At 55.4% G+C, this 26,316-nt stretch overlaps 11 protein-coding genes across 11 annotated transcripts; 5 read left to right on the top strand and 6 right to left on the bottom strand.

The window, feature by feature from the left end:
- Positions 1-117: 117 nt before the first annotated feature.
- Positions 118-1,714, bottom strand: N657DRAFT_641629 (putative GTP-binding protein). The gene is made up of 6 exons (XM_062792182.1): positions 1,619-1,714; positions 1,538-1,566; positions 1,461-1,475; positions 1,375-1,399; positions 888-1,319; positions 118-833 (listed from the first exon to the last, which is right to left on the bottom strand). The coding sequence occupies exons 1-6, from the start codon at positions 1,645-1,647 to the stop codon at positions 248-250; spliced, it is 1,116 nt and encodes a 371-aa protein (XP_062651394.1). The 5' UTR covers positions 1,648-1,714; the 3' UTR covers positions 118-247.
- Positions 1,715-1,944: 230 nt separating this feature from the next.
- Positions 1,945-3,723, top strand: N657DRAFT_612434 (uncharacterized protein). The gene is made up of 3 exons (XM_062790387.1): positions 1,945-2,449; positions 2,513-2,836; positions 2,890-3,723. The coding sequence occupies exons 1-3, from the start codon at positions 2,067-2,069 to the stop codon at positions 3,389-3,391; spliced, it is 1,209 nt and encodes a 402-aa protein (XP_062651393.1). The 5' UTR covers positions 1,945-2,066; the 3' UTR covers positions 3,392-3,723.
- On the bottom strand, positions 3,444-4,708 carry N657DRAFT_220023 (uncharacterized protein). Its single transcript, XM_062786278.1, has 2 exons — positions 4,416-4,708; positions 3,444-4,358 (listed from the first exon to the last, which is right to left on the bottom strand). Exons 1-2 carry the CDS (start codon positions 4,552-4,554, stop codon positions 3,496-3,498), a joined length of 1,002 nt encoding a protein of 333 aa, XP_062651392.1. The 5' UTR covers positions 4,555-4,708; the 3' UTR covers positions 3,444-3,495.
- Positions 4,709-4,862: 154 nt separating this feature from the next.
- On the bottom strand, positions 4,863-7,025 carry N657DRAFT_653789 (uncharacterized protein; the record flags this gene model as incomplete). The annotated part of the gene is made up of 2 exons (XM_062794441.1): positions 4,863-6,904; positions 6,968-7,025. 2 exons carry the CDS (start codon positions 7,023-7,025, stop codon positions 4,863-4,865), a joined length of 2,100 nt encoding a protein of 699 aa, XP_062651391.1.
- A 314-nt stretch (positions 7,026-7,339) lies between these two features.
- Positions 7,340-13,235, top strand: N657DRAFT_590061 (Serine/threonine-protein kinase). Its single transcript, XM_062789880.1, has 7 exons — positions 7,340-7,877; positions 7,941-8,343; positions 8,399-10,137; positions 10,194-10,529; positions 10,580-11,579; positions 11,638-12,065; positions 12,119-13,235. The coding sequence occupies exons 1-7, from the start codon at positions 7,680-7,682 to the stop codon at positions 12,881-12,883; spliced, it is 4,869 nt and encodes a 1,622-aa protein (XP_062651390.1). The 5' UTR covers positions 7,340-7,679; the 3' UTR covers positions 12,884-13,235.
- Positions 13,236-14,164: 929 nt separating this feature from the next.
- N657DRAFT_678199 (uncharacterized protein) lies at positions 14,165-14,976 on the top strand (the record flags this gene model as incomplete). The annotated part of the gene is made up of 2 exons (XM_062796055.1): positions 14,165-14,257; positions 14,320-14,976. The coding sequence occupies 2 exons, from the start codon at positions 14,165-14,167 to the stop codon at positions 14,974-14,976; spliced, it is 750 nt and encodes a 249-aa protein (XP_062651389.1).
- Positions 14,977-15,842: 866 nt separating this feature from the next.
- On the top strand, positions 15,843-19,704 carry N657DRAFT_641623 (uncharacterized protein). The gene is made up of 5 exons (XM_062792181.1): positions 15,843-16,444; positions 16,507-16,594; positions 16,659-18,158; positions 18,213-18,490; positions 18,542-19,704. Exons 1-5 carry the CDS (start codon positions 16,289-16,291, stop codon positions 19,205-19,207), a joined length of 2,688 nt encoding a protein of 895 aa, XP_062651388.1. The 5' UTR covers positions 15,843-16,288; the 3' UTR covers positions 19,208-19,704.
- A 1,072-nt stretch (positions 19,705-20,776) lies between these two features.
- Positions 20,777-21,748, bottom strand: N657DRAFT_669428 (uncharacterized protein). Its single transcript, XM_062795486.1, has 2 exons — positions 21,013-21,748; positions 20,777-20,970 (listed from the first exon to the last, which is right to left on the bottom strand). Exon 1 carries the CDS (start codon positions 21,471-21,473, stop codon positions 21,033-21,035), a length of 441 nt encoding a protein of 146 aa, XP_062651387.1. The 5' UTR covers positions 21,474-21,748; the 3' UTR covers positions 20,777-20,970; positions 21,013-21,032.
- Positions 21,749-23,273: 1,525 nt separating this feature from the next.
- On the top strand, positions 23,274-24,401 carry N657DRAFT_566910 (DUF410-domain-containing protein; the record flags this gene model as incomplete). The annotated part of the gene is made up of 2 exons (XM_062788462.1): positions 23,274-23,626; positions 23,753-24,401. The coding sequence occupies 2 exons, from the start codon at positions 23,274-23,276 to the stop codon at positions 24,399-24,401; spliced, it is 1,002 nt and encodes a 333-aa protein (XP_062651386.1).
- Positions 24,329-25,318, bottom strand: N657DRAFT_641620 (uncharacterized protein). The gene is made up of 2 exons (XM_062792180.1): positions 24,666-25,318; positions 24,329-24,575 (listed from the first exon to the last, which is right to left on the bottom strand). Exons 1-2 carry the CDS (start codon positions 25,087-25,089, stop codon positions 24,475-24,477), a joined length of 525 nt encoding a protein of 174 aa, XP_062651385.1. The 5' UTR covers positions 25,090-25,318; the 3' UTR covers positions 24,329-24,474.
- A 446-nt stretch (positions 25,319-25,764) lies between these two features.
- Positions 25,765-26,242, bottom strand: N657DRAFT_669426 (uncharacterized protein; the record flags this gene model as incomplete). Its single annotated transcript, XM_062795485.1, has 1 exon — positions 25,765-26,242. One exon carries the CDS (start codon positions 26,240-26,242, stop codon positions 25,853-25,855), a length of 390 nt encoding a protein of 129 aa, XP_062651384.1. The 3' UTR covers positions 25,765-25,852.
- Positions 26,243-26,316: the final 74 nt, after the last annotated feature.

Genomic DNA, 26,316 nt, shown 5'->3' with positions numbered 1-26,316 from the left:
TTGCTTTCGCATAAAGGGACATCTCTGTGTTGAGGTTCGAAGGGAGGGGCTTGTTGGCTGATTGGTTGGATGGTCTACACATGAGGGCGTTGCAGGATCTGCTTATTTTTCTTTGGGATTTCTTTATCAATGGGCGAAAGGCTGTTTAAGACTGGTTATGACAAAACACACAATACCGATGGGCATCGATGTTATGAACTTCCATACGGAGGATGACTTCGTTGCATGCTGTCTGCCATCTCTGGGACTATGCCTTCCACCCGCTGACTATGTACACCACGTCCTCGTCCGCCACCGGGTGCCCCAGCCCTACCCTCTGCGGTATATGCCTCGCACTGGCGCCCCAGACCAGTGCGTACTTGAAGGTCTCCTTGAGCGTCCTGTGGATGCGGTCGCAGACATCTTCAATGGTGCTGTTGCTCCGCACAATGAGAGCCTCGTTAAAGTCGGGATCCACGCCCTTGCGCTTGGTGTATATCCGTATCAGGTTGAGCTCCTTCCAGCACCGGTCGACGACGTCCTGGATACCCAGGTCCAGCTCGCAGCTCATGACCACGGTGTGGGGCTCTCGTGCCAATTTGTCAAGGAAGTCGAGCGAGACGCTGTCGATCTTGTTGTAGACGTACAGGCACTTGATGTACTTGCGGTGGTCCTTCATGATGACGTCGATCAAGTCGTCTACGGTGCAGTTTTCGTCGCGGACGAGGACCTCGCAGTTAAGCAGCTTGTAGTCGCGTAGGATGTTCATGATCATCTTCTCGTCGAGCCCCTTAGGTGGCGATTGAAAAGTGATCTTCATGCCGCCGGCTTTTTTGGGCTTGAGGTAAATGTTTCTGTCGGGTTGTAAGTGACGTCTCAGCCCATGCGGTCGCAAGTGCCATACTTACGGTGGCTCCCGGTTCAGCCGAATTCCCACCGCTTCTAATTCGGCCTCCAAGAGTGCCCTCTGCTCGGCTCGTTTGGTGGCGTCGAGAACCATGAGGATGAGATCGCTCGTCTTTGCCGCCGAAATCACCTGCCGGCCTCTCCCCTTGCCTTCCGCAGCCCCCTCAATGATACCCGGCAAATCCAGCAGCTGAATCTCGGCGCCGCCATATTCAAGAACGCCAGGAATGGCGGTGAGCGTTGTGAATGCGTACGATGCAACTTCGGACTTGGTTTTGGTGACTTTCGAGAGGAAGGTCGACTTGCCCACTGATGGAAACCCGACCAGCGCTATCCGGGCATCACCACTTTTGCTCACGTCAAAGCCAGCACCACCGCCGCCACCTGATCCCGGGCCTGGTTCCAGCAATTGTGCGCGAAGCCGTGCAAGTTTTCTGCCAGGCTGTTAGAAAGCTGAAATGTTCTTCTTGGGCCCAATCACTTACTCACCCCTTTAACAGACCCAGATGATATTCTGGCAAAATACCATCAGTAATATGATACAAGCCAAGCTGAAAGGTGGAGAAAGTGCGTACCCGTTGCCTTGTTCTCTGCAGCATATGTCAGCCAACAAGTTCCGGCGGATAGGTAGTTGTGTTGTGGCGCAACTAACTCTGGGTCTTCCTCATCTCCTCCTCGATCCTGTCCTGTGTGAGTTCAACGTCCTGACGACGGTGAAAAATAGCGCCCTTACTCCTTGATCTTCTCTGTAATGTTCACCATCTTGGCCGTGTGTAGGAAGAAGCGCCTTACACTTCCCTTGCTGGAGTGATGAACACGAATTGCACGGCAGCTTTGATGCTTGTAAAATGCCTTTGACTTTTACGGATCCCCGGCCAGCCAAAGTGAATTAACCCCACGTTTCGACGGCAGAATTTCTGAAGCGGGGTGTGTCAGGGGCAAGAACCGCCTCGCCGCCTTCTCCAGGCCTGCCAAGCTGCGGCGAGTGGGCCGGTCGCTTGTGGGTCTAGCAAGGGTGAGGTGCGCCAAGCAACGGAACTGACCCAACCAAAGTCATCCCGAGAAACTTCAATCTCCGGACTTGGAAGCTTCGCGCTCGTCTCCCACTTCAGCAACCTTCGACCATCGCGCGCACCTTACCGACCGACTACCATCTCAATTCGAGAGCTGCCCACTTGGTCATGGCAGAAGTCGAGACGAGGCCTGATGCGGACGTCACAGCTCCCGATGACGCGCACGTCGGCGCGCAAGAGTCCGTCCTCACGACAGGTAGCAACGAGGTGGCGGCCCCAACAGAGAAGAAAGTGAAGAAGATTATCCGGCGGAAGAAGCGCCCGGCGCGGCCACAGATCGACCCAGCCTTGATCAAGTCGGAACCGCCACCACAGACGGGCACCGTGTTCAACATTTGGTACAACAAGTGGTCTGGCGGCGACCGTGAGGACAAGTACCTGTCGCAGACCCACGCCAAAGGGAGGTGCAATATTGCCCATGACTCTGGGTACACGCGCGCTGATTCGCGGCCGGGGTCGTATTTCTGTCTGTTCTTCGCAAGGGGAATATGGTACGTTGCTTTGCCGTCATCTCGGTTGGTGTTACCATGGAGCGGTTGCTGACGATTACGTAGCCCCAAAGGACAAGACTGCGATTACCTACACCGATTACCCGGCGTTCACGACATATTCAACCCGAATGTCGACTGCTTCGGGCGCGACAAATTCAGCGACTACCGTGACGACATGGGGGGCGTTGGCAGTTTCACCCGCCAGAACCGGACCATCTACATTGGCCGGATCCATGTTACGGACGATATCGAAGAGATCGTTGCGCGGCACTTCGCGGAGTGGGGCCAAATCGAGCGCATCCGCGTGCTTAACACCAGGGGAGTGGCATTCGTGACCTACACCAACGAGGCAAATGCGCAGTTTGCAAAGGAGGCCATGGCTCATCAGTACGTATCAGAGAAGGCTGTATCTCCGTTCCTTCTCCGCTGACATGCTTCAGGTCTCTGGATCACAACGAGATCCTGAACGTTCGGTGGGCGACAGCAGACCCAAACCCGATGGCGCAAAAACGCGAGGCGCGGCGTATCGAGGAGCAAGCAGCGGAGGCCATTCGGAAGGCGTTGCCGGCGGAATTTATTGCTGAGATTGAGGGCAAGGACCCGGAGGCGCGGAAACGTCGGAAATTGGAAAGCAGTTATGGCTTGGAAGGGTACGAAGCCCCAGATGAGGTGCACTTCGCTCGGGGACCGAATGCTGTCAACCCGAGGGGCCGAGAAGGGTACGAACTTGAGCATGAGCAGCGGCTCATGCTGCAGGCGGCGGAGGCTCAATTCGCAGAGCACGCGCAACCTCCAGCGCAGGGTGAGGCAAAATCGGGGGGAATTCTTTCGGGCAGCACTTTGGCCGCTTTACAATCAGCCCAGGTGGCTGTTGCCACAAAAGCGAAGGCCACTGCTCCATCCGGGCCGTTAGTTGCCTACGACAGCGATGACAGCGATTAAAGAATGCGGACCATTCACCCCGCGTACCAGTTGATAATACCACCAAATAAGACAGCATTGATGCTGTTTCATGACGTTTCTGTATTGGATCTATTTGCCCTGTATCAACTATTGAATATCCTCGAGTACAAAGCCTCATGCCTCCCCACCCACAGATCCATGACCGGCAGGTTCTGCCCGGCCTCCTCGACTCTGGTATGCCACTCGCGCTCGATCATGGCCGTGATCAGGCCCTGCACCGTCTCGCTCGCCAGCGTCTTTTGCGCCTGGTACGGTCCAAACATGCCCGCCCGCACGGCCGCGGACACGAGCGCCTTGACGTGGCCCAGCATGAACACGTATGCAGCCTGTTCCAGCCCGAGCCCGACCAGCGCACAGATGACGCCGAATAGCGGCGCCAGGTGCGCTGCGACCGCCGGCGGGTCGTCCCCGCATCCTCCTGCTGCTTTTCCTCTCCCGTATACTACTACTGGTTCTCTCTGTGCAGATGAGGATGAGCCAGCCGTCGTGGCAGTGGATTTTCGCAGGAGCACAGAAAACCCCCTCAGTGCTTCCGCCCCTCCCCTATCATCCTCATCACCACCACCACCACCACCACCCCCGGCGGCCACACACTCGGCAAACGACCTCTCCCAGATCGAAAGCAGCGCCCTCCCCTGCGCGACCGACGCCCTCCTCCCGACCGTGCACACGATGCTCGCGTCCAGGACGTCGTCGAGCGCAGCCAGGTTCGGCAGGGACGGGTCGCGGTGCGCGGCGAGGACAAAGGGGAGGGTGGTGGAGGCATAGGAAGAGATGGACAGCGGCAAGAAGGCGGCGAAGGAGGCGGGCTGGTAAAAGACGGATTTCTGGTGGGCGAGGTAGCTTTCGAGTCCCGAGGAGAAGGCGAAGCTTCCGAGAGGGAGAGCGGAGTCGGAGAGGAGGAGGAGGAAGTGGTTCGGGGAGGTCAGAGTCGACGAAAAAGGTTCTTTGTGAGGGTTAGTAAGGTGATGAGTGGGACAGGTGGTTCGCCTTTGGGGCTTACTTAACAGTGGTGGATGAGAGTGAGAAGTGAGTTGTTGACGCTTGGCTTTGGCTTGGGCTAGCTGGTGCTCAAGGCCGGCGATCTCAATGTCTAATTCGATCTCGCCCAAATGGGCCCTTCCAGGCGGATTGGCACTCATCTTGGCGATTCATGGTCACATTTTGTTGTTTGAAAGTGAGAATGGTGGTGGTCAAAGACGCTCGACAGCGTCGCTGATAAGCTTATCTACGCTTACCCCTGATTATGACATTCGCAATTACAACGCTATTCCCAACACCTCGACTTCAACCATGAAGCCAGCTCGGTTTGAAGGAGACAGACAGATGGTATCTCAATACCATGTCGAACCCAACCTGCCCGTAATGTGAAAAGAACCAAGATTCCCAAAACCAGCCGATGACAAGACAACAAACGCCCCCAACCCAGTCATATCAATCCATCATGCCATCACGGCCGAGCATTCTCCTTATCTCGCCCGAGCTGCTGCTGTAACATCTTCCGCTCCTTGATCCTCTTCTGTATTCGGGCAAGTGCAGCTGTTTTTCGGTGCTCCGGCAGCGTCGTCCGTGATGTGTTCATCGTGCTCCAGATGGCACTGCTCTGCGCGTTTGTGCCGCCAAGGTCTGGTGAGGTATCGCTCTCTCGCGACAGCGGACGGGGCGGCGGGGGATTCTTCGTCTGTTGTTCGAGCGGAGTCCTGCTGGCACGTTTATCGCGAGCTTCGGCGAGGATGTCGTCGAGAGTCGCGTTCTCCGTTGACGTAGCTGTCCAGGTGGATCGTGTCGGCCGGTCAGTACGGCTCGTCTGGTCTTCCCGCGAGTGCGCAGAGCGGCCGCTCGATGTGGAATTGTGACTATCCTGTAGGTTTCCGCGATCGCTAAAGACGGAAGAAGCAAGCAGCGCTTTCGTGCCAAACTCGGCTTCGAGCTTCTCCCTAAGAGCCCGGGCTTGCGCAAGAGTCGCGTCGTTGTGAGACGCACGCTTGGAGAGGTCGGGGCTGCGCTTGTCTCTTGGCCTCGTCTCGGCGGATGCTGCCGATGCGGTCGTGCCCCTCTGGCCGACCCATTGTTTCAACTCAGTGATGCCCTTCTGCAGCCCGGCACCTTCCTCTCCTACTGGTTCCGGCGGCTTGAGCGCCGTAGATTTCTCACCAAGGCTCTTTGCCCGGACTGACCAGCTTGTTCGCCTTGGCTGTGCTTCACCGCTCCTGAGCGACTCTACCGCTTCTTGAAGCTCAGAGATTGTTTCGTTCTTCTTCTTTAAGACCTGCTGGGCCTCAAGATACCGGGCCTTGGCGTCATCCTTCAACTTTTCGTACGATCCTTTAGAGTCCTCCAGCCGCTTCTCGAGTTCTTCGATCCTTGAGATGCTCAGGGACAGCTCGCTGGACAGTTTGCGATTCTCCTCAGCGAGCTTGCTGGCTCGTTGTTCCGCAAACTTCAGGTCGGACCTGAGTCGATCTCGTTCCTCTTCGAGTCTCTCAAGCTCGCGGACCTGCGCCCTCGCCCGCCTCAATTCACGCTGAGCTTCCATCAGCGTTCGTTGTGTCCGGGGCGATGCTGTTCGCCGTCGCCGATTGGGTTCATTCCCAGCCTCGTCGACATCTCCCGGCAGCAAGGACTCTAACTCCTCCACCTGCTTCTTGTACTCGACCGCAAGAGCTGTCTGCTTGGCGAGCTCTTCAACCAACGCCGGGTTGCTTTCGCCACCCTCCTTCCTGGCGGCTAAGGATGCTTGCCGGGTCATGTCGGCAACCTTTTCCTCCATTGCCTTGACTTTCTCCTGCTCCTCCTTGAGCTTCTGGTGGAGTTCAAGGGCCTCGGCATCCTTCATTTTTGCATAAGACTTGGCGAGATGCTTGTACTTGACAAGCTTCTCCATCTCAGCCTTTGCATCGGTGTGATAGGTCTCGAAGTGGGACTTCCAGTATTTCCCAGAACGCGAGTGCGGTTCATTCAGATCCGTGGTGATGTCGGGTTCGAAATCTGACTCGTCGTCATCCACTTCCTCCCATGCATCCTCTGGCTCCTTTGAAGTATAAGCAAAGTCCTTCTCGTCGGTCTCGAGCGCACTGATGCCCTTGCGGGAGCTCTCCATGGCCTGCTGCAGTTTCGTCTTTGGTCGTGATTGCGCGCTCTCGCCATTCCGATCAACCCATGAACTGGGAAACTTGCCAGGACACTCTTCCGGCAACCCGCTGGTGCTGGTTCTTGCGGTCCCTCCCGAGCCTTGCTTGACATCATGGCCGAACGAGACGCGTTTTCGACGCGTTGTACCTGTTCCTGGCGTAAGGAGAATCCCGGGAGGCTTCGCTGGCGATTTGTCTATTGAAAATGCTGGGTTGGAATTCTGCTGGCTGGTTTGATCCTTGGTCGTCTTCGCCGCCCGGCGATCTCTGGGCGCTGGGGTGCCAAACAAGGCGGTCTTCAGGGCGCGCACGGCAAACACGGGCGCAGGAGTATCGGGCACGTCAAGTTGTGTGGTATCGTCTGGATATTTGTGAGTCCCGGGTTCCGCTGCGCTTCTTGGAACAAGGAGTGTGTTATGCGTACCAGATACCGGCGCGTCGCGCGCGCTGTCCGAATTGCGCTTCAGCGCCCAGCTAATCATTGTGACTGCCAGTTATTAGTTAAAAAAAGAGCGAACGTGGTGGCGGCGGCAGTGTGCGCTTCCGCAAGCTGGTCCATCGACAGGTTCGCGATCAACCGACTCTGGCGCAACATCGGAAGTAGGTATATCCGTCTGTTGCTGTTTGTTGATTGCCAGAAGCAGCCACTCAACTCACATCAGATGTTGTGGGGCTATTTCGTGTAGGTGGGGGCTTTGTCTGAGCAAGTGGAGCCGCTCTGTGTTGTAATCCGTACCTTAATCCGTACAGTATATCGTATCGTACTCACCTTACGTACAAACCTTAAGGTACGCTACCTCGGCTACCTTGCCGGGTTCCTGGGAACAACAAAAGACGAGCTCCAACCCATCACTGCCAACGATAAGCCCCGCCATCTCAACTTCAAGCCACACTTTGGCTCTACTTTAACCCATCTTCTACAGTCACACCATTCCATCACACATGCAACGTTCTTGAGAAATGATGGGCTCAACTCGGTAAAATCTTACTCACAGCCAAAGGCAATCTTGGCTGTGTAGTGAGTTACAGTAATCCCCATCGCGGGTACCACGTCCGAGTCCAATCTTGTCTCACCCTGAGTCGATAGACCTCCCTATGGTTTCACCTTCGGCCATTCAAGTCACTCCAAACCAGCTATGGCGCCCAAGAAGAAGCCCGTCCAACCACACAATAGAAATGGAGACGACAACTTCCCAGGGCTCAACAACAAGGGCCCTGGGAAACCTGCAACCAAGACACAATACCAAGAGCTGCAGGAAAACGAGGTGTTGGCACTGAAGGCCATTTATGGAGAGGACTTCATTGAGCATAGTGCTGCACATAGTGCGTGGCATGTAAGCTTGACATGGTTGCATGCTGGGACGTTTGCAGCTCATGCATAACTGACATCTCAATAGAAATCTGAACCGTCTTTCGACATCCGTATCAAGGCTTCATCAGACGACGACTTTGTCATGACCCTTGGGGTGGTTCTAGTGGCCACGTACCCCAAGTCTCCTCCACTTTTGACCATCAAGGATGCCGGCGACTTGCGTGACTCGACCAAGTTCAAGATTCAAAAGTTCGTCGACACGCAGCCAAGGATATGGGCCGCCGAACAGCGAGAAATGATCGACGGCCTCGTCGAGGGCATCCGCGAGATTTTGGAGGCCGCGGCCCTGAAGAAGGCCCAGGGCCTGGAACTTCCGTCCCTGGAGGAAGAGCGAGCGGCCCATGAGGCTGAGTTGGCGAAGCAGGCCCGAGACGAAAAGGAGCTGGAAGAGCGCAAGAAGCTCGAGGAAATTAAGGAGGAGGAGCGCGGTATGTCTCACAACTCTCTTGATCGGTGATTACGTTGCTGACTTAGGACGCGCAGTCCTCGGTGATATGGTCCAAGAAGAGCTCCGACGGCAGAAGTCCAAGGCAAAAGAGTCTAGAAAGAAGAACCGGAGTCAACAGTTATCGCCTGACCGCGTTGCTGAAGACCCCACCGAGACCGATGTTGCTCTCCTCTTTGACCAGCCATGCAAGTTGACCGACGGATCGGGGAATGCCCTATATTTCCAGACCGTAATCGGAAGGATGATATACCGAGAAGGCCCGGTAACCACGGTTTACAAAGTCAAGCCTGTTCTCTCTGCGAAGAACCTGCGCCCGAGTCTCGCCCTTAAGCAAGTTGAGTTGAAGTACCACGGGAAGGACTCGGCGCAGTCAAGGAAGCAGCTGCAGTTGCTGGAGATGCAGCTGGAATCGCTAAAGAAGCTGCGCCACCAAAACCTCCTGGAGCTGATCGATTACAAAATTGACCGCTCCATAAGTGACACGGACTCGTCATCGCCAGCGGTCTGGAGCATCAGTGTTCTGACGCCTCTCAGCGACAAGGGCCCGCTCGATGAACTTCTCGATCTCGCTGGCCAGATCGACATCAGCAAAGCCAAGTTATGGACTGCTGATCTCCTGGATGCACTGGCCTTTTTGCATAATCATGGCGTCGTGCATCAGGATATCCATCCTGGCAACATCCTGCTCTGCAGAGAGCCAGCGGGGGACATCGTCCCGAAGCTGGCTGATGCAGGGTACCAGAGAGAACTGCACAACATCTGCACCAAGGTGGCCACTCTGACTACGACGAGGGCGGCTAAATCAGCATACTGGTTTGCTCCCGAAATCGCCGGCGTGTCAAAACCGCAATACACGCAAAAGACGGACGTGTGGGATTTCGGGATGGTATTTTTGCAGATGCTCTTCGGTCTGAACGTGGCAGAGAAGTACCACTCTCCATCGGCATTGAGAGACTCGCTTAATCTATCCAGTCCTCTCGAGGAACTGGTTGGCAAGTTCTTCAAGTCTGACCCTAAGAAGCGACCCCGCGCCTTCGAGCTTTGCTCGAGTGAGTTCTTGGCGACCAGCGCCCCGATACTTGCCGACTATGATTCTGCTGTTATTGACGGCTCCATGATTTCTACGTCCCAAGGTTTGCCGCGGAGGCTGCGTCACGATTCCATGAATCGCAGTAACACCAGTTCCAGGTATCTCCAAGATTACGTCGAGGAGGCTCGGCTGGGCAAAGGGGGTTTCGGAGAGGTGGTCAGAGCTCGCAAGATGATCGATGGCCGTCTCTATGCCATCAAGAAGATCACGCAGCGGTCTCAGGAGACGCTGTCCGAAATGCTCAAAGAAGTCAGATTGCTTTCGCAGATGAACCATCCCGCTGTAGTGCGGTATTACAACACTTGGCTCGAGGAGGTTCCCGATCTTTCCGACGCGGAGGGGGACACGTCAACAGAGGGCGCAGGTGCTGAAACTTCCAGGGGAACACTTTCTCAGAATATCAATATCGAGTTCACCGAAAGCAAGAGCCGAGGTCTGGACTTCATGTCGTCAAGCGGGCACCCATACATCGAATTTGGCTACGAATCCGCCATTGAAGACGACGAGGATGACGAAGACGATGAAGGTGAAGACAGTTCCTTGTCATCCGACGAAGACACATCGACCTTGAATAGCAAGGCTCCAAGAGAGCAGCTACTCGTCCCGAATAAGCGCATCAGGAGAGGAAGTACTCGCCCCTTCCGTACCATCATGTACATTTCCATGGAATATTGCGAAAAGCGAGTAGGTTTCCCATCTTCCTTCACACATTCCTGTTCATGGGGCGCTGACGCATGCAGACTCTCCGGGATTTGATAGCGCGCAACCTGTACAAGGAGATCCAAGAAATTTGGCGTTTATTCCGTCAAATTCTCGAGGGCCTTGCTCACATCCACAGCCTCAACATTGTCCACCGGGATCTGAAGCCTGAGAACATCTTCATCAGCGCCGGCCCGGATGGGGTTGAGAATGTGAAGATCGGTGATTTTGGTTTGGCAACGAGCGGACAGTTGGCTATGGACAAGACTGTCGCCAACGTGGATGCCAGCGACATCACCCGGAGCATCGGCACGGCCGTCTATGTCGCCCCCGAAGTGAGAACGGGGGGCAGCGGCTCGTACACAGCGAAAGTGGATGTAGGTACCTGGCCACCCATCGCTATGTTCATAATGTTGATATCCGACAGATGTATTCCCTTGGCGTCATCTTCTTCGAGATGTCGTATCCCCCTATGCTGGGCATGCAGCGCGCGCAGGTCCTTGAGCAAGTGCGGCGGAACCCACCCGCTCTTCCCTTGGACTTCAAGCCTGCCGATAAGAATCACTCCGACATCTTGCTGTCGCTTCTGAGCCATCACTCTAAAGAGCGGCCCTCCAGCGTCGAGCTATTGAAAAGCGGCAAGATGCCGGTTCAGATGGAGAGTGAGGCGATTCGACGTGCCATTGCTGGCGTGGCTGATCCGAATTCGCCGTATTTCCAGAAGATGCTCGATACGCTGTTTGCTCGCCAGATCGAACCGGCAAAAGACTATGCTTGGGATATGTCTTCCTCAACCCCTAGCCCAGCCGACCTGATGCGCCGGTACATCGTCAAGGACACGCTGATATCTATCTTTCGGCGGCACGGCGCTGTCGAGGCTCCACCCGCGTGCCTGTATCCCCGATCCTCGCACTACGGGCAGTATGCGGTCCATTTGCTTGACCGAAACGGTACCGTCCTCCAGCTCCCATTTGACTTGGTGATGGGCCACGCCCGGTCCCTGGCAAGAATCACGAACTGCGCTGTCCCGCAACGTTCTTACTCGTTCGGAAACATCTACCGCGACCGCCATGACGGCGGGCAGCCCGATGTCTACGGAGAAGTTGACTTCGACATTGTCACAACCGATGCTTTGGACCTTGCTCTGAAGGAAGCTGAGGTCATCAAGGTTCTGGATGAGATAGTTGCTGCTTTCCCAACGACGTCGTCGACTCCGGTCTGCTACCACCTGGGCCATTCCGACCTCTTGCATTTGATATTTGAGTTCTGCGGGGTGGAAGTTGGTGCCAGACAGGCTGCTGCCGAGGTCCTCAGCAAGCTGAATATACGAAACTTTACCTGGCAAAAAGTTCGGATTGAGCTCCGGTCGCCTTTGGTAGGCATCTCGGCTACCAGCGTCGACGAGCTGCAGAGATTCGATTTCAGGGGTAAGCAGGTCGAACCTCTACGGATTCCAGACATGCACGGCTCGCTAACTCTTCGTAGACACGCCCAGTAAGGCCATCACAAAGCTGAGGAATCTCTTTGACGGGACCGAGTACAGTGAGAAAGTGTCATCGACGTTGGCCCACTTGAGGGAAGTCTACGAGTATACCAAGAAATTCGGCCTCAACAGCAAGGTCTACATTGCCCCGCTCAGCAGCATCAACGAGTCGTTCTTCCGTGGAGGCTTTCTCTTCGCTTGTCTGTATGACAAGAAGGTCAAAGATGTCTTTGCCGCCGGCGGCCGCTATGATGGGTTGATCAAGGAACACCGTCCCAAAATCGGCAGCCGGTTTGAAGAGCGACACGCGGTGGGCTTTAGTCTGAACTGGGAGAAGCAGCTCGCAAAACAAGTACCCAAGACGACGGGCAAGGCGTTTCTCAAGAAGGCGGTTGAGGAAGAAGCCCAGGGCATCTTCTGCGCAAAAAGAGTTGGTCTTCGCACACTATCCTCGGTTCTGAGACAACTGACTAACACGCGCAGTGCGATGTGCTTGTCGCCAGCTTCGACCCGTCTGTCCTGCGTTCTTCGGGCATTGAGCTGTTACAAACCCTCTGGGCACATGGCATTAGCGCCGAGCTCGCCCGCGACGCCCGCTCCCCCGAAGACCTCCTCTCGGCCTACCGGGACGAATCCTACAGCTGGATCGTCATCATCAAGCAGGATAACCAGCTCAAGATCAAAACTCCGGGCCGCAAGGACGCACCGGACGCGGATATTGCCGCCAAGGAACTCTTGTCCTGGCTCAAATCCGAAATCCGCGAGAGAGAGTCCCGCTCAGGCATGAAGTACCGCAGCACCGCCGGCATGGTGCCGCACTCCGACTCTGCCAGCGCCCTCCTCCCCGCCTCGGCGACAACCGAGCGCAACGAGCAGCAGGACGTGCACGTGCTGGTGGCGCAGACAAAGTCCAAAAAGTTCAATCGGCGCGCCGTCGTGGAGCAGGCGCAGACCAGCGCGGCCAGGCTGGTGCAGTCGTTCCTCGAGGGCCCCATCGCCGCCATCGAGACGTCGGACGCCGTCATGGACCTGATCCGGGGCACGAGCCTGTCGGACCCGGAGAGCTGGCGCCGGGTCGAGCACAGCGTCGGGACGGCCGAGAAGAAGTATGTCCGGGAGATTCACGACATGCTCAAGCAGTGGCGGTGGGAGTGGGAGGCCAAGAAGGAGAAGGACGGGAGTGGGAGTAATGCGTTTGTGTATAACTTTCGCACGGGGACATGTGTTTACTATGACTTGGGAGCTTAGGAAGCTTCTACGGCATCGGCATCGGGCTCGGGTTCAGGATCGGGATCAACGAGGGAGAAGAGGGCGAGGAGATGGTCTGTTGGTATCTGAGAGAGATCTATTTGGCTTGGGCAGTCTATGGGGGTATCCTGGTTTAGGGCTTAGGTCTCCTCTCTGGTTGCGGCTCTGAGTTAGTTTGGTTGTTTGCCTGCTTAGGTTTTGCGGCAGTGCATCGTGCATGCACCTTGTTCCTGCATTGAGATATACGGATAGCACGCTTTTGTTGATACCCCTGAATGCGCGGAGACTACCTGACGGCTGGTTGGAGGTTCCATAAGTGTACGGAGTACCTAACTCAGCAAACGATTGTTCCACTTTCTCTGTGAATTTCTTGGTTCCCAGAAAGGCTAAGAATATGGATGGTAGCTGGGTTCTGGAATGATGACTGTCCTGGCCTCAGGGAAGGGCCGCATTGTTGTCAAACCTCATGCAATTATGAGTCCCCCTTCATTTCGCCATTTGTGGCGAATTACCTTATACACAAGGTCGTCCATTCATTGGCCTCATAGTCTGTATAACATTTGTTTGTAATGGATAGGAAAGGGGTTTGTTAGCAGGATCTAATGCGTGTTTGGGAGTGACAATAATCATTGTCATTCTGATTGTATTTCTGCTAAGCTCACTTGATGTGCTCAACAACAAAGAGTGCTCGGGCTTGTCAAGTCAGGCGTGTCTACGGATTATCTCTGAGCGTGTATTGAGACCACCCGCTTTTACGTTTGTGGGTCTGCTCAGAAACAATGGCGAGGCAACCTGTCAATGACGGGACCTGGACCATTTCCTGCTTCGGCGGGCCGGCGATCGGACTTACATGGATTGGATGTCAACTCTTACCTGACCCGGCGAGCATGATAAGTCGGAGCTATAATACCAAGACATTCCATCCTGCTCCATCTCTTCACACCATAGGTGTTGTTCCTTTTGGATTTGTTCGTTTCAACTTCCTAATACCGCGATACGCCTTGTTCGAAGTTACCGAATAGAAACGCGGATCTGACATTTCTCTTCGATTCGCCGCCGCCGCCTCCTCCTCCTCTCCGCCTTTCCGCCCTTTGCCTGCCCGATCTCTGTCCTGCCTTCGGTCCTAAGTCTGACACAGCACCCGGTAGCCGCTCGTTCTTCTTCTATCAAAACTTCCGTTTATCACAATTTACACGTTCCGGTACCCCGACACTCTCCCGACCCCGCTGCGCACTACCTAAGCCCCAGTCATTCGCCGTCGGTTTGTGCGTATCAGTCAACATGTCATATGCCGTGGCGCCCACCGGCGCGAGGACGCGCCTCATGAGCGAGATGAGGGCGTTGCGGAAGGAGAAATGGATACACTTTGAAGATGTAGGTGGTGGTCAGTCCGGCAGTGCCACCGAGCTTCAAGCTGACGGCTCTACCTATGGCAGGATGACACAGACAACATTCTCAAGTGGCACTTCGGCCTCATGGTAATCAACTCCGAGAGCGCCTTCAACGGCGGCTACTTCAGGGCGGAAATGGTCTTCACCGACGAGTACCCGTACCAGCCGCCCAAATTCCGCTTCCTAATCCCCATTACCCACCCCAACATCTACCCCGACGGGCAGCTATGCATCTCGATCCTACACAAGCCGGGCGAGGATATCATGTCGGGCGAGGAGGCGAGCGAGAGATGGTCGCCGCTGCAGGGGGCCGAGAGCGTGCTGCGCTCTGTTCTGCTGCTGCTTGATGACCCCGAGATCAACTCTCCGGCCAACGTCGACGCCGGCGTCATGTACCGCGACCGCCGCGACGAATACCTCCAGAAGGCCCGCGAGACCGTTGATAAGTCCAAGAAGGACATTCCCGTCGGCTTCGAGATGCCGACGACTTTCGAAGCCGCGCCCCCGCCCAAGCAAGAGAACGACAACGACTTTTGGGCGGACGAGAGCGACGAGGAATACGACTTTGGCGGTAGCGACACCGGCGACGATGAAGAAATGGGCGATTTCGAGGACGAGGAAGAAGGCGATGAGGAGGGCGAGGAAGACGAGGAGCAGGACGGCAGCGAGGAGGACGACGAGGAACACGATGCCGTCTACTGAGGCGCCATCGGTGGCTTACATGAGCCTGCCTTACTTCCATGCTGCTGGACGCCGCCTCTGATACCATTTGATTTTCTTTCGTTTTCGCTTTGGTTCTCTTGTGGCATGCATAGCGTTGGTGAGCACCACGGGGTGGGCGTTTTGAAGGCCTATGCCCATGGGTAGGGAACTGGGAGTATTTCGCGACATCACAACTCCTGGGATGCATATCATGGGATTTTGGTGGAGTCACAGGGAGCGGCGTGGTCTGGAGTTCAACCGCAGGATGGGAGTGGTACTAGATTGCTTTTATCTTTGCTATTTACGTTCATTGATCCACTGAACTCGACATTCTATGACGAGCAATGCCTTGATTCTCATGTTCTTGAACACTCAAAGCGTGTCATAGCAGCCCGGACGCGATTCTGGCTCCGTGTATACCTGGATGAGCGGGGACGAGAGGTCACTTGAGAAGCAGCTCGATGCCAGGACTGGCGGGTACCTCGTTAAGTCAGGTAGGGTACCTTACTTCTTCACCTGAGGGACCCTTATGTGTTGTTGCCCTCACTCAGCCTTCCTTTTGACCGGTCTTGCAGTTAGTGCTTTACTTTGAGATTCAACTTCGAACTGAGGATGTCTGTCTGGTAAGTGTAGTATGGAGGTACTTGTACAATACCAAAGCTTCGTGAACTGTCCGCGGGGTTACCGACAGGGGATATGAAAACTGCTGTGAGGTGCGACCGCCCCACCTCCCCAAACGTATTTTCAAGATCATATGCATTGCGCGGCATTGCACTGTCACGGGCTGGACAGACTGGTAGTCTACTCTGTAATGACAGTTGTATTCGGGATAAGCTACAGTCTAGGCTCTATTTGCCCGTGCGGGGATCGCATCGGCCCGCCAAGACCCGAGCTTGGATTGGAGTGGGCAGCTTCCCAAAGGTGCACGATTGACCTCGACAAACACCCACGCCAGCTTGCTCACGTTCATGAGCAGATTAAAATGAAATATGCACACGTTCTGTGCTCTTGACTGGAGCTGGTTTTATCTTTAAGTTATACTCACAGGTTCATTGAGCATCCACAGTCCTGACTATACGCACGGGTCGGGACCGCCGAGATTCAAGACCAGGACCAGATCAGAGCTCCGTGCCATCACCACACTTTCTGGTAGCGGGTCGCCTGTTGCTACTCACTCGACACCCGCCGACTTCACAAATCGAATTGCCGCATTCCATTTCAACTTCACTTCTCTGTATGACATCTTGAACCTGGCTTCAAATAACGTCTTAGCGTCCGACGGCGCAGCCATCGCGGGAGCGGGACAGTCAACATGGCATATAATGGGGGATCCGTCTCTGCGGAGCAGGTCGACATGGTGACGATGGTCACTGGCTTCGCGGACCAAGCTTTGATTAGGAATGCGCTGCAGGACAACCATGGCAATGTCTCGAACGTTATTAATGAGTATCTGGACGACGCTGAAAAGGTCAATCCATGCTTCCGTCTGCTGCACCCGGCCCAGCTTCGCCCTTGCTGATGCTGTCACAGTTTCGACGGAAGTATGGCTGGGACGAGAACGCATTCTCCGCGGGCCGCGAAGGCGAGAACACTCCGGGGAGCAACGCCAACGGCCCTGGTGCGTACCCTGCCCTGCGCAACGTCCATCCCACCGTGTAGGTGCTGACGAGAATTTGGCTTAGCATTTGTGGTACACCCGCCAGTTATTTACGGGACCGAGCCGAGCAGCTTCTTCGACACTGCCCCCTCACGGCCTCCGTCGAGAGCAAATAACAGATCGCCCATGAGCCGTCTGGTCGACGTTGCCGTCGGCGAGTACACGACAGATGCGCCGAGCAACCGGCAGGAGGAAGAAGACCAACTACGGCGGGCCATCAACGAATCCTTGAGCGCGTCGGGCGTCCAAAGTCCCCAGACATTCCCGCCGCCCCCACCGCCGCTCCCGCAGCAGTCGGGCATTACCAATAGCCCTGGGCTCCTTCCGATACACTTTGGTCCTGCCAACCGCCTGGACTACGATCCGGACGAGTGGGCAATGATTGAGCTGAAAAATAGAGAGACCGATCCGGACCCGTCTCTTAGGGCGAGGAAGGCCGGAGCCCCGGTGCTCTTACGTTGTCGCCAAGAAAAGGTCTGGGAGAAGCATCGCATCGGGGCCCTTTTGATGATACTTCAGCAAATCCCTGCTGCCCGCAACGCGCTGCTCCAGTGCGGCGAGACGCCCCGCTACGGTTATGGTACCAACGGCGACTGGTGGCAAGGACAGCCGATATTGCCGCCAAGTCAGATGGCCCCTAATGGATGGCCCAACGACTCGGCTGTGTCTTGGTCAGACGAGCTTCATCGCTTGATCGCCTTTCTCGAGGCAACGGAGCGGTCGTATGGAACAGCCGATATCCTCCCTCAAGCTAGCAATCTCGCCGGAAAGGAGACTGGAGACGCGGAAAAGGACTTCTTTTCGAACTTCGCGGAATTGCACCCAGCCGAGGGCCCCAACGAGAACAGGGAGGCGCTCATCTCCTCAGTCGAGATTGTGGCATTTGATGACGGCAGTCCACAAGGTGGTGACCGATTCGGTCTTTTGGACCTTCAGGTCAGCAAAGACGCCGACCCCCAACCTGAAGATCTGTACAACGTTATGGATTGGCTCTTCTTTCCGGACCTGAAGCTTGCCAAGGAAGACCCAAGCGCTGCGCGGATGGCGTGGATAACCCAACCCTCCGATATTATTACATGTCGCCTCCAGGCAGACGATGGGCTGCCCGGGCCGCTCCTGTTACCCGAAACTTTCTTTCTGGACCGGTACATGAGAACTCGGGGCAAAGAGATCCATGAGATCCAGATGGATATGATTGCCTTGTGGAAGGCGTACGATGCCTGGCAGCGGAAGGAGGACGAGCTGATAAAATGGGTCAACCCACAGACGAACAAGGCCTACGACCGTAGAGTCCTGATCAAGGCCGCTGTGCGCCGCTGCCGCGAAAGGATAAGGAGAATTAGTCATCGCGCCTATTGGAGGGAGCACGAGCAGACGCCTGCTGATGGTGAGGGCGAATACTACCTACCAGAACATGTCGGTAAACCAATCCTGCTGTCCGAGGAGGCCAGCATCGTTGCCCACTACCAGGCGAAAACCCAGGAGCTCGAGGGCCAGCTAGCCGAAATGGAGCGCCTTATGAATGGTTCGTGGGACTTGACTTGAGAAGTAATGAGTTGTCGCTGACACTGAATGCCAGAACAAGCCGTACCAGAAAGGCAGACTATCCATGAAATCAAGGCCAGATTGTCTCAGCTTCTTACGAGGCCCTCCAGGGAAGAGAGGTGGAACCCCACGCACAAGTACACTCTGCGTGGCGTGGTTAGCGACCCAAACACCGTCTACCTGCGAATGCGTGGACCAGTCGGTGAGCCTGAGGCCACACCTGCCGAGGGTAGTCCCGCCTCCGGCGAGTCCGGCGAAGGGGGGTGGTGGAAGGTGTCCTTCAGGACGGAAGACAACACGGTCGAGCATACAGTGAGTTTCATTCACCTTTTCGGCTTCCTCTGGTGTTGACCGTTGCTGCAGGCCGTAGAGTACGAAAACGTCTTGCTCGAGGCCTGTGGGACTGGCTGCCAGCCCATTGCGGTATATGCAACAGACAAGGCCATGGCGCAAGAATACCTACCGCTGTCAGACGCGCTCAAGACATTTGTCAAGCTCGATAACCGCCTCTTCAAGCAGGAGCTGTTGCAGTCCAACAGGATAGGCCATAAGCGGAGCGCCGGATTGGGGGACGGCTCGCAGTCCAAGCGGCTCCAGCGGTCGGTCAGCATGGACTCTATGGCCACCAACCAGGCCTCGGCGGGAGGCTCCGATAACGATACGCGTGACGGGTCGCTCGACCCCGACCCCATAGGTACCTGGTCCGGCGGCTCGCCCGAGCGGGGTTTGGTACAAGATGACAGCATCCCCGACCTCGTTGACCAGCCTCCTCAGCATCCGCCTCCCCCGTACGCAAATGATGTCGAGATGGAGACTGGCGTGTCCCCAACGCTCGCACAGGTGACGCTGCAGGATCCAAAGAGCAGCAGTCCGCCGGCGCCAGAAATGCAGGAGCGACCGAACGCGCAGTTTGTCACGCGACCGAACATCAGCGGCAGCGGTGCGGCTGCTGGCGTAGAGGAGGAGCCCCTGATCGACCTTGGCGATGGCAACAACGGCCGGTTCGAGGCCCCCGTTAATGGCCTTTAGGAAAAGGGCTCTTCAAGGGAGTGGGGAGTGGAGCGACGTGGTCATTCAGGACTGTCAGGAATGAACTTGAACCAGCCTTCGTCATCGTCGGCGTCGTCGTCGTCCCGAATCGAATCAGGCTCCCCGAGTGCCGACAGGGAAGCTGTGAAGGGGGTAATCCTCCCTGCTCTGAGACCAAAGAGGAGGGTGATGAGCGAGGCGGATCCGGCGGGCGTGACGAAACGGGCCCGGACGAGTGGGTGCTGGTGGTGAGGATGAATGTCGGGTTGGGTCGCATTATCAGTTGTTCAGTCATCAGCGTGGTTTTAGCACGGTGGGTTGGGAACGGGGGATAGAATACGGACTACACATTCTGTCAGTTTTAGAGAACCTCAGCGGGGTTCTGGTTGACGTTATCAGGTTAGTGGTAATGTAGGCATGACTTGGGAGTAGCATCCGGATGCATTGGACGGTATGATACCCCTGAGCAAGTCCATCATCTTGACGTTTAGCTGCCAATATGGTGAATTGGAGATGGCAGTGAATGCTGCCTTTTGAAAGAGTTACAGTAGGGAAGGGCATCTGGCACTATGCTCCTGGTCGCACCGCACTATGTGGGGTGACACTAACACACATCGCAGGCCACATCGCTCAATTGAACTACATCCCATCACATCACTCAAATACAGTCAAACGCCTGCAGAGCAATGGAAATGTACTACAGTTCAATTGACGATGTGCAATACGATATATCGTGTGATGCAAAGGTGCGACAGCGAAAAATGCGTCAGGCGATAGCTCTCTGCGCCGCACCCACATCGCCAATCCACCGGACATCGCACTGCACGGCGCATCACATCGCTCAATTGAACCACCATAGAGCAATGTACTTGATAGATCTAAGTGCACGAAGATGCAGTTCAATTGAGCGATGCAGTACACCTTACAGTAAGTACGACGTCCGGGTGACATGTGATGTAGGTTCAGTTCACAATAAAAATTAACTAAAAGTAAAAAAATGGGGGGCAGGGTTGGGGTTTTGTATGAGGGGAGTAGCCCCACATAGTGTAGTGCGACCGACAGCATTGTGCCAAATGGCCCCCTCTACATGAAATGAATGTGATCTGATATCCGCCGCGAGTATCGACATTCTTCCGAGTCGTTCCTTCATCAGCTCCGACCCCCTAGTTCGTTCCTATGTCACCGCCACCGACTCTTTTTTTACTTGACCCTCATGTGCTGGCAAAGCAGTCATTTCGCAGACCGATCCAAAATTGTGTGGTGGGAGAAGGAAGGCCAACGCCTGGCAGCCATCGGAGGGCCTGGGAGAAGCTGGTTCTCCTCCCCAGGTAACCTGATGGGTTGACCTTGTCCCACTACCGGTAACCTTATATTGGCCACCTACGGCTGGTGAGGGGAAAGACTTAGATTTGGCTCTGTTCATATCATCAGTGTGTTCGCAAGATGCTGCTGTTGATGGTTATATGCGTCTTGCAGGGCGGACACGGCATCCCTGGCCTTCTTGTTGGCACTCTCCAGGTCTGCCACGCGCTGCAGCAGACCGACCCAATCCGCCGGGTTTCGGGCGCGCTAGCGAGACGCTGCCTCGAGCTGCCGAACGCGCTGCTGGGTCTGGCGCAGCTCCGCCTCGACCTGCGCCGTGGTAGTCTTCTGCTCAGTGACTTCCCTGTTGAGCTGGAGGATGGCCGTGTTCAGCGCCTTGAACAGTTCGGTTGAGGCAGCCTGCGCCGAGGTGAGGTTGTCCTTCCATGCCGATCCGAGCGCTGGGATTCTGGATGAGGGGCCGTCTGAGGAGCTGAACACACCTATGAATTTGTTGGCGCTCTCAGCCTGAGTCGATGTTCTGTTGCTTTGCTCGTCGTCTCCGGTTGACCGGTTTCGGGCGGGCATGCCGCGGGGCCGTCTTGGAAACACTGCCAGCATGAGCCCTTCGACCTTCCTCGCATCGGCTTCCTCTAGCGCGTGTGTCCTTGGTGGGCCAAGCTGGATCGGAGTCGTCCATATGCCTTTCTCTCCACTCGCGGTCATTCAGCCGTGCGTCCCTCCAGAAGCGTGTTGGACGGCTGCCAGTCAATATCCAGTCCAGGCCGCTGTGTGTAAGAGACGTGACAATGTGCGCTGGCATGTCCTCGTTGTCTAGATCGAGGTATCGGAGGGGCCGGATCTGGGTGAATGTTGGCAGGCGAGGCATCCTCGCATGATCCCTTGCCTGCATCCAACTTGCGTGGTGCCCCATCCAGACAGAAATGCTCTGTGCTGTCCGCATGAGGCTCCTCAAGATGCCGTGGTAGCTGGTTCTTTGGCCGGCAACCGGGTCTTCGTAGGGCGTGGCGTGGTGAGCCTCCGGTTGAAGTTCCACTGCAATGTTATGCAGAGCCCGATCGAGAGCGGATACTCCTCAATCAGCCTGTTGAGTTCCTCCTCCTGGGCCTCTTCCGTGTTCTCGACTTTGAAAACACTGGTCGCTCTGGTACGCACTACGCAAGCGTCGTCATCGTGATTCGGAGAGTCTGACATTAGCGTGTCGTCCATCGAGACTGCTAGTTCAGCTGACATGGGTCAGTTATGGCCCCCGAGATTCTCACGCCTGATGCAAGAGAGCCCTTACGGAAGATGAGAGCTGCAACGCCACTATAACTGGAAGATGTGCTTGAATGTTCGTCGCTATCGAGCCAGTGCTCGGCTTATGAGGCGTCGTGGAAACGTCCTGTGGCAGCAGAAGTCAGGATAAGAAGGAAAGCGTTCTGATATCGGATTGAGGGTATGGGTGTAAGGACCTTACCCAGCCTGGAGGTGAATTGATATAATACCTCGGTGATTGAGGCTCTGGCCCTACTGTGCCTTAGTTGCAGCAGCATTCAGGCAAACTGGTTAGCCAGTACCGTACTTGATGCGCCTTTAGTCAAGCAACAATGGCAAAGCGGACCTATATCCCCCTGAGGGGTTCGCAAATTAGACACAATGGCCCAAGGGCGGCCGCAACTAGACAATCTGTAGCGAGTTTCACGGGAGAGGAGGAGGCTCCACCAAGTACACCATATCCAGGCCCTTTATGGCAAAAGACGAGGTACTTGTGGCATAAATAAGACTGGCTCTAGGGAGAGTACGTCAGGTAATCACAGCTTGGCGGCTGTCAGGTGTTGGGGCATGCATGAACTCGGTTTGTGTACGTGGAATTCGCGAGCCCAAAACTGCCTTATACAAACTACTTTGTGAGGCACCAAGTTTTGAATCCTTTTGAGTAGTGATAAACAATGAATGATGGCTCTCACCATTTGTGCGAGGGCAACAATTGGGGTGCAAGATGCAGCCCAGGTTGGAAACAAGTGGCGAATTCAAAAGTTTGTCGATGTTGTGCTTAACGTCAGACACACTTTGTAATTGTCTCGCGACCCCCAATGCCTGTTGAATGGTATTCCAACAAAGACTGATCACAATATCTGTAAGTTTGAGATGGGTAGCTCAACAGTTTGGCCTCACTTCGAAGCATAACAAGGCAGGTCGGAGCATACTAGAGCAAAGACCTAGAGAATTATGCTCGCCACTTTAGATTTTGAGCAGGAGAAAGGAAAAAAGTCAGATAAGATGAAGCGGACATTAAGGTAATGATTTAAAGTATAAAAGCCCGAATTAACCAAGGGTGTGAAATTGGGCGAACTTGCTAGTTTAGACAGAGCATGGTTTAATTAGCATTAGTGCAAGCCAAAGAGACCTAGAAACCAAAAGAAGCATTGCGGGGCAGTTGTTGTCCATGGGAAGGTCCAAGCAAGGCGGGCGCCGGCCAGGAGCTGTTTGACAGCAACACTTCGCAGCTGCCAGCGACGATTATCTAAAGCTTCCAATGCGGCAAGACTTGCCCACGAGCCTACAACAAAAGTAGTGCCTTCCTTCTGCACCTCTGCTGGTCTTTCTGATTTTCCACGGCGCGCATAGTTTAACAAACCCCACGAACAAGTGAACGAGAGGAGCTTCTTGGGCAGATCAACAGCCGTCAACGACAGCACCCACCACGCACTCCTCATCTACCCTCCCGACCGATTTGAAAACACATATAAACAGCAGCACCATGTCCTCCTCGTCCAAAATTGAAAAAATTATCGCGCGCCTGCAAAAGCGCATTGCCGAAGGCGCATTCGAAGAGCAGTACGAGGCGGCCCAGGAGACCCGGCTCGTGGCGGCGCGCTACACCAAGCAGAACAACTATGGCGCGGCGGTCGACATCCTGTCCAACGTGTCGCAGGCGCTGCTGCGGGCGGGCCAGGGCGGCAGCGGCGGGGACCTGGCGATCCTGCTGGTGGACGTGTACCGGCAGGCCGGGCAGAAGCCCGACGGCGGGTCGCGCGGCAAGCTGCTGACTTGCTTGAGGCTGTTTGATCGGGACGAGCCGATGCGGAAGAAATTCATTAAGGAGATGATTGAGTGCGTTTGTCACCCATTTGGAGTTGTTATATTTTTTATTGAAATTTTCTGGAGTTTTTTTTTTTTTTTTTTTTTTTGTGGCTTGAGGGTTTGGGCGGCTGACTAGATACAACTATGCGAACACAGGTGGTCCAGAAAGTTCGGCGACTACCCGGCCGGCGACCCGGAGCTGCACCACGTGGTCGGCTCGCTGTATGCCGAGGAGTACGAGCCCGAGGAGGCGGAGCGGCACCTGATACTCGGCACCAAGGAGTCGGCCGAGGTGCTCAGCCGCATGGAGTACGAGTGGTACAAGGAGGACGACTTGCACACGGCGCCCCTCTACTGCGCCCGCGCCGTGCTCCCCTATCTACTCGTCGCCAACGTCCGCGCTGCCAACGCGTCGTACCGAGCCTTCGTCAGCGCCCTCGCCGCCGATAATAAGGGGCTGGCCGTGCAGGATGTGAGCTCTCAGGCCTCGGATGTCCGCGTCTTCCCCAGCCTGCCGCTGCTCAACTTTCTTGGGTTGCTCCTGCTGGCGGTGCAAAAGGGAAGCCCCGATTTGTTCCGGCAACTGAAGAACAAGTACGCGGCAAACCTCAGCGAGCTTGGCGGGGCGTGGGACACGGCGCTTGAGATGGTCGCCGAGATGTACTTTGGTATTCAGCGGCCGAGGCAAAGCAATCCCTTGTTCGATATGATGGGGAGCCTGTTTGGTGGCGGCGCGCCTGGTGGGGGGCAAAGTAGGCCAGCGGCTCGCCGGGTGGAGGCGCCCGCTGCCGAGGGGTTGGACTGAGTGTTCTACTTTTCAGGAGCATTGCGCATTCGAATTGAGATTCAATGACTAGAGACTTCGGCAGGAACGCCCGTCACTGGTGGCGCTGTGGTAGCTCCGGCTCATACAGCCAATTATCATCTCCTAGGGCGGCGACCTTGGCCCTCAGGCTTGCCTTGACAGCTTCGAGGAGCTCTGTGGTCGAAGCGAAATGGTTGGATTTAGTCACGCGGACAGAAGGTATGATAGAGCACTTGCTGCTGGGGAAGCAAAAGGGATCCTTGCCTTCAGGTTGCGAAGGAACACTGTGCTGGTCAATCCGATGTTGCTTCACCGCGTCGGCCAGGCGCTGCCTCTCCAACTCGTTCTCGTGTTGCGCCTCCAGGTCCTCGGGGTCGCCGATGGTCGGTGTTGGTGGGTCGCCCATCTCAATCTCGCCGTTGTCGTTGCGCACTACGATGTCGTCATCCTGGGGAAATGCTGTCTCAGGCTGGGATTGGAATTGGCTATGGTGGTGGTGCTCTTCGTGCACATCGTCATCCAAATGCAGCTCCCCAGATGGCATCGACGAGCCGGCTGGCGGACGACGCGTGATCTGGCTCTGAAAGAGATTGCGGCGCACATTGTGAGATGTGGATGCTATCCCGCTGCGAGCTTTGGAAACACCGGGCGACTGGATCCTGGAGGAGGTGGCGTGTCTGTCAGCCATAAGGAGTCGGGCAGGATTCTAGGCTATGTAATTGTAGGGCTGTTGTTGAGTGTGGAAGGGATGAAAGTTCGGCTTTGACGGCTAGTCGATGGTTTATGGGTCTGAGTAAACAAGGAGGGCTTTTGGCACTATGCTCCTAGTCGCACAGCACTATGTGGGGCCTCACCCACCATGGTGTCGGGTGCCGCATCGCTCAATTGAACTGCATCACATCGCATCAATCAAATACAGTTGAACGCTTGTAAAAAACGATGTAAATCGATGGATGTGCGCATTACACTGCAGTTCAATTGACGATGCGCAATGCGGTGTAGCGCGATGCAAAGTGCGATAGCGAAAAATGCGTCAGGGTTAGGTACAGCTTCTCTGCCCCGCAACCCAGATCGCCAGGCCACCCGGATATCGCACCGCAAGGCGCATCACATCGCTCAATCGAACATAATAGAGCGAAGCATTTTTATGGATTTGAATGCATTGAGATGCGTTTCATTTGAGCGATACAATGCGCCTTGCAGTGCGATACGAACTTCGAGAAAAGGGTTAGGTTTGAGCTTTGATGAGGGGGAGGGAGCCCCACAAAGCGCAGTGCGACTGGCAACATAGTGCCAAATACCCTCGTCTAGGAACCAGTCCAGGCACGGCTGATGCAGGTTGGCGGGCCCCACCTGGACAAAAAAAAAGGCACACCAAAAGCGTCACCCCAGAATTCAATGATCAGAAACATCAGTAGATCATGGCCGAACTGAATGATCTCAATTGCAAACTAATTCCCAGTCATAGCGCCTTCTAGTTCCAAGCAATCCTTGAAGATCTGAGGGATGTTGTCAACCCAGGCATTGATAGTCTCTTGCTTAACTGCTGCCCAGCCCTCTTCGGCTAGCTCCTTCACGATTTCATCGTCCCAGCAAGGCCTCTTCTTTACATACTGCTTCGGCCCCTGCCATGCCTTTTCAATGGGAGAAAAATCAGGGGATTGAGCGCAGTTGAAGAAAGACTCCAAGCCGTTCTGTTCCTTCCAAGCGCGTACGATATTGCTCTTGCTTGTACCGTGGCCAGAGTCATTATCCTCCTCGAGAACAAACGACTGGCCTTCGCGAAGCCAACCACCAACCACAGCCTCGAGGATGTGGTCTCTATAGACCTGCATGGTCATCTTGCCGTTGGAGTTGCCAGGTACACCATACCACACAAGCTGTGACTTGAAGTCGTACCCAACTGCCGCCCAGC

This window comes from Parathielavia appendiculata (assembly GCF_033297405.1).
Source record: "Parathielavia appendiculata strain CBS 731.68 unplaced genomic scaffold N657scaffold_2, whole genome shotgun sequence".
Taxonomy (NCBI): domain Eukaryota; kingdom Fungi; phylum Ascomycota; class Sordariomycetes; order Sordariales; family Chaetomiaceae; genus Parathielavia; species Parathielavia appendiculata.
The sequence above is the reverse complement of the archived record's forward strand: the minus strand, read 5'-3'. Positions and strand labels throughout refer to the sequence as shown.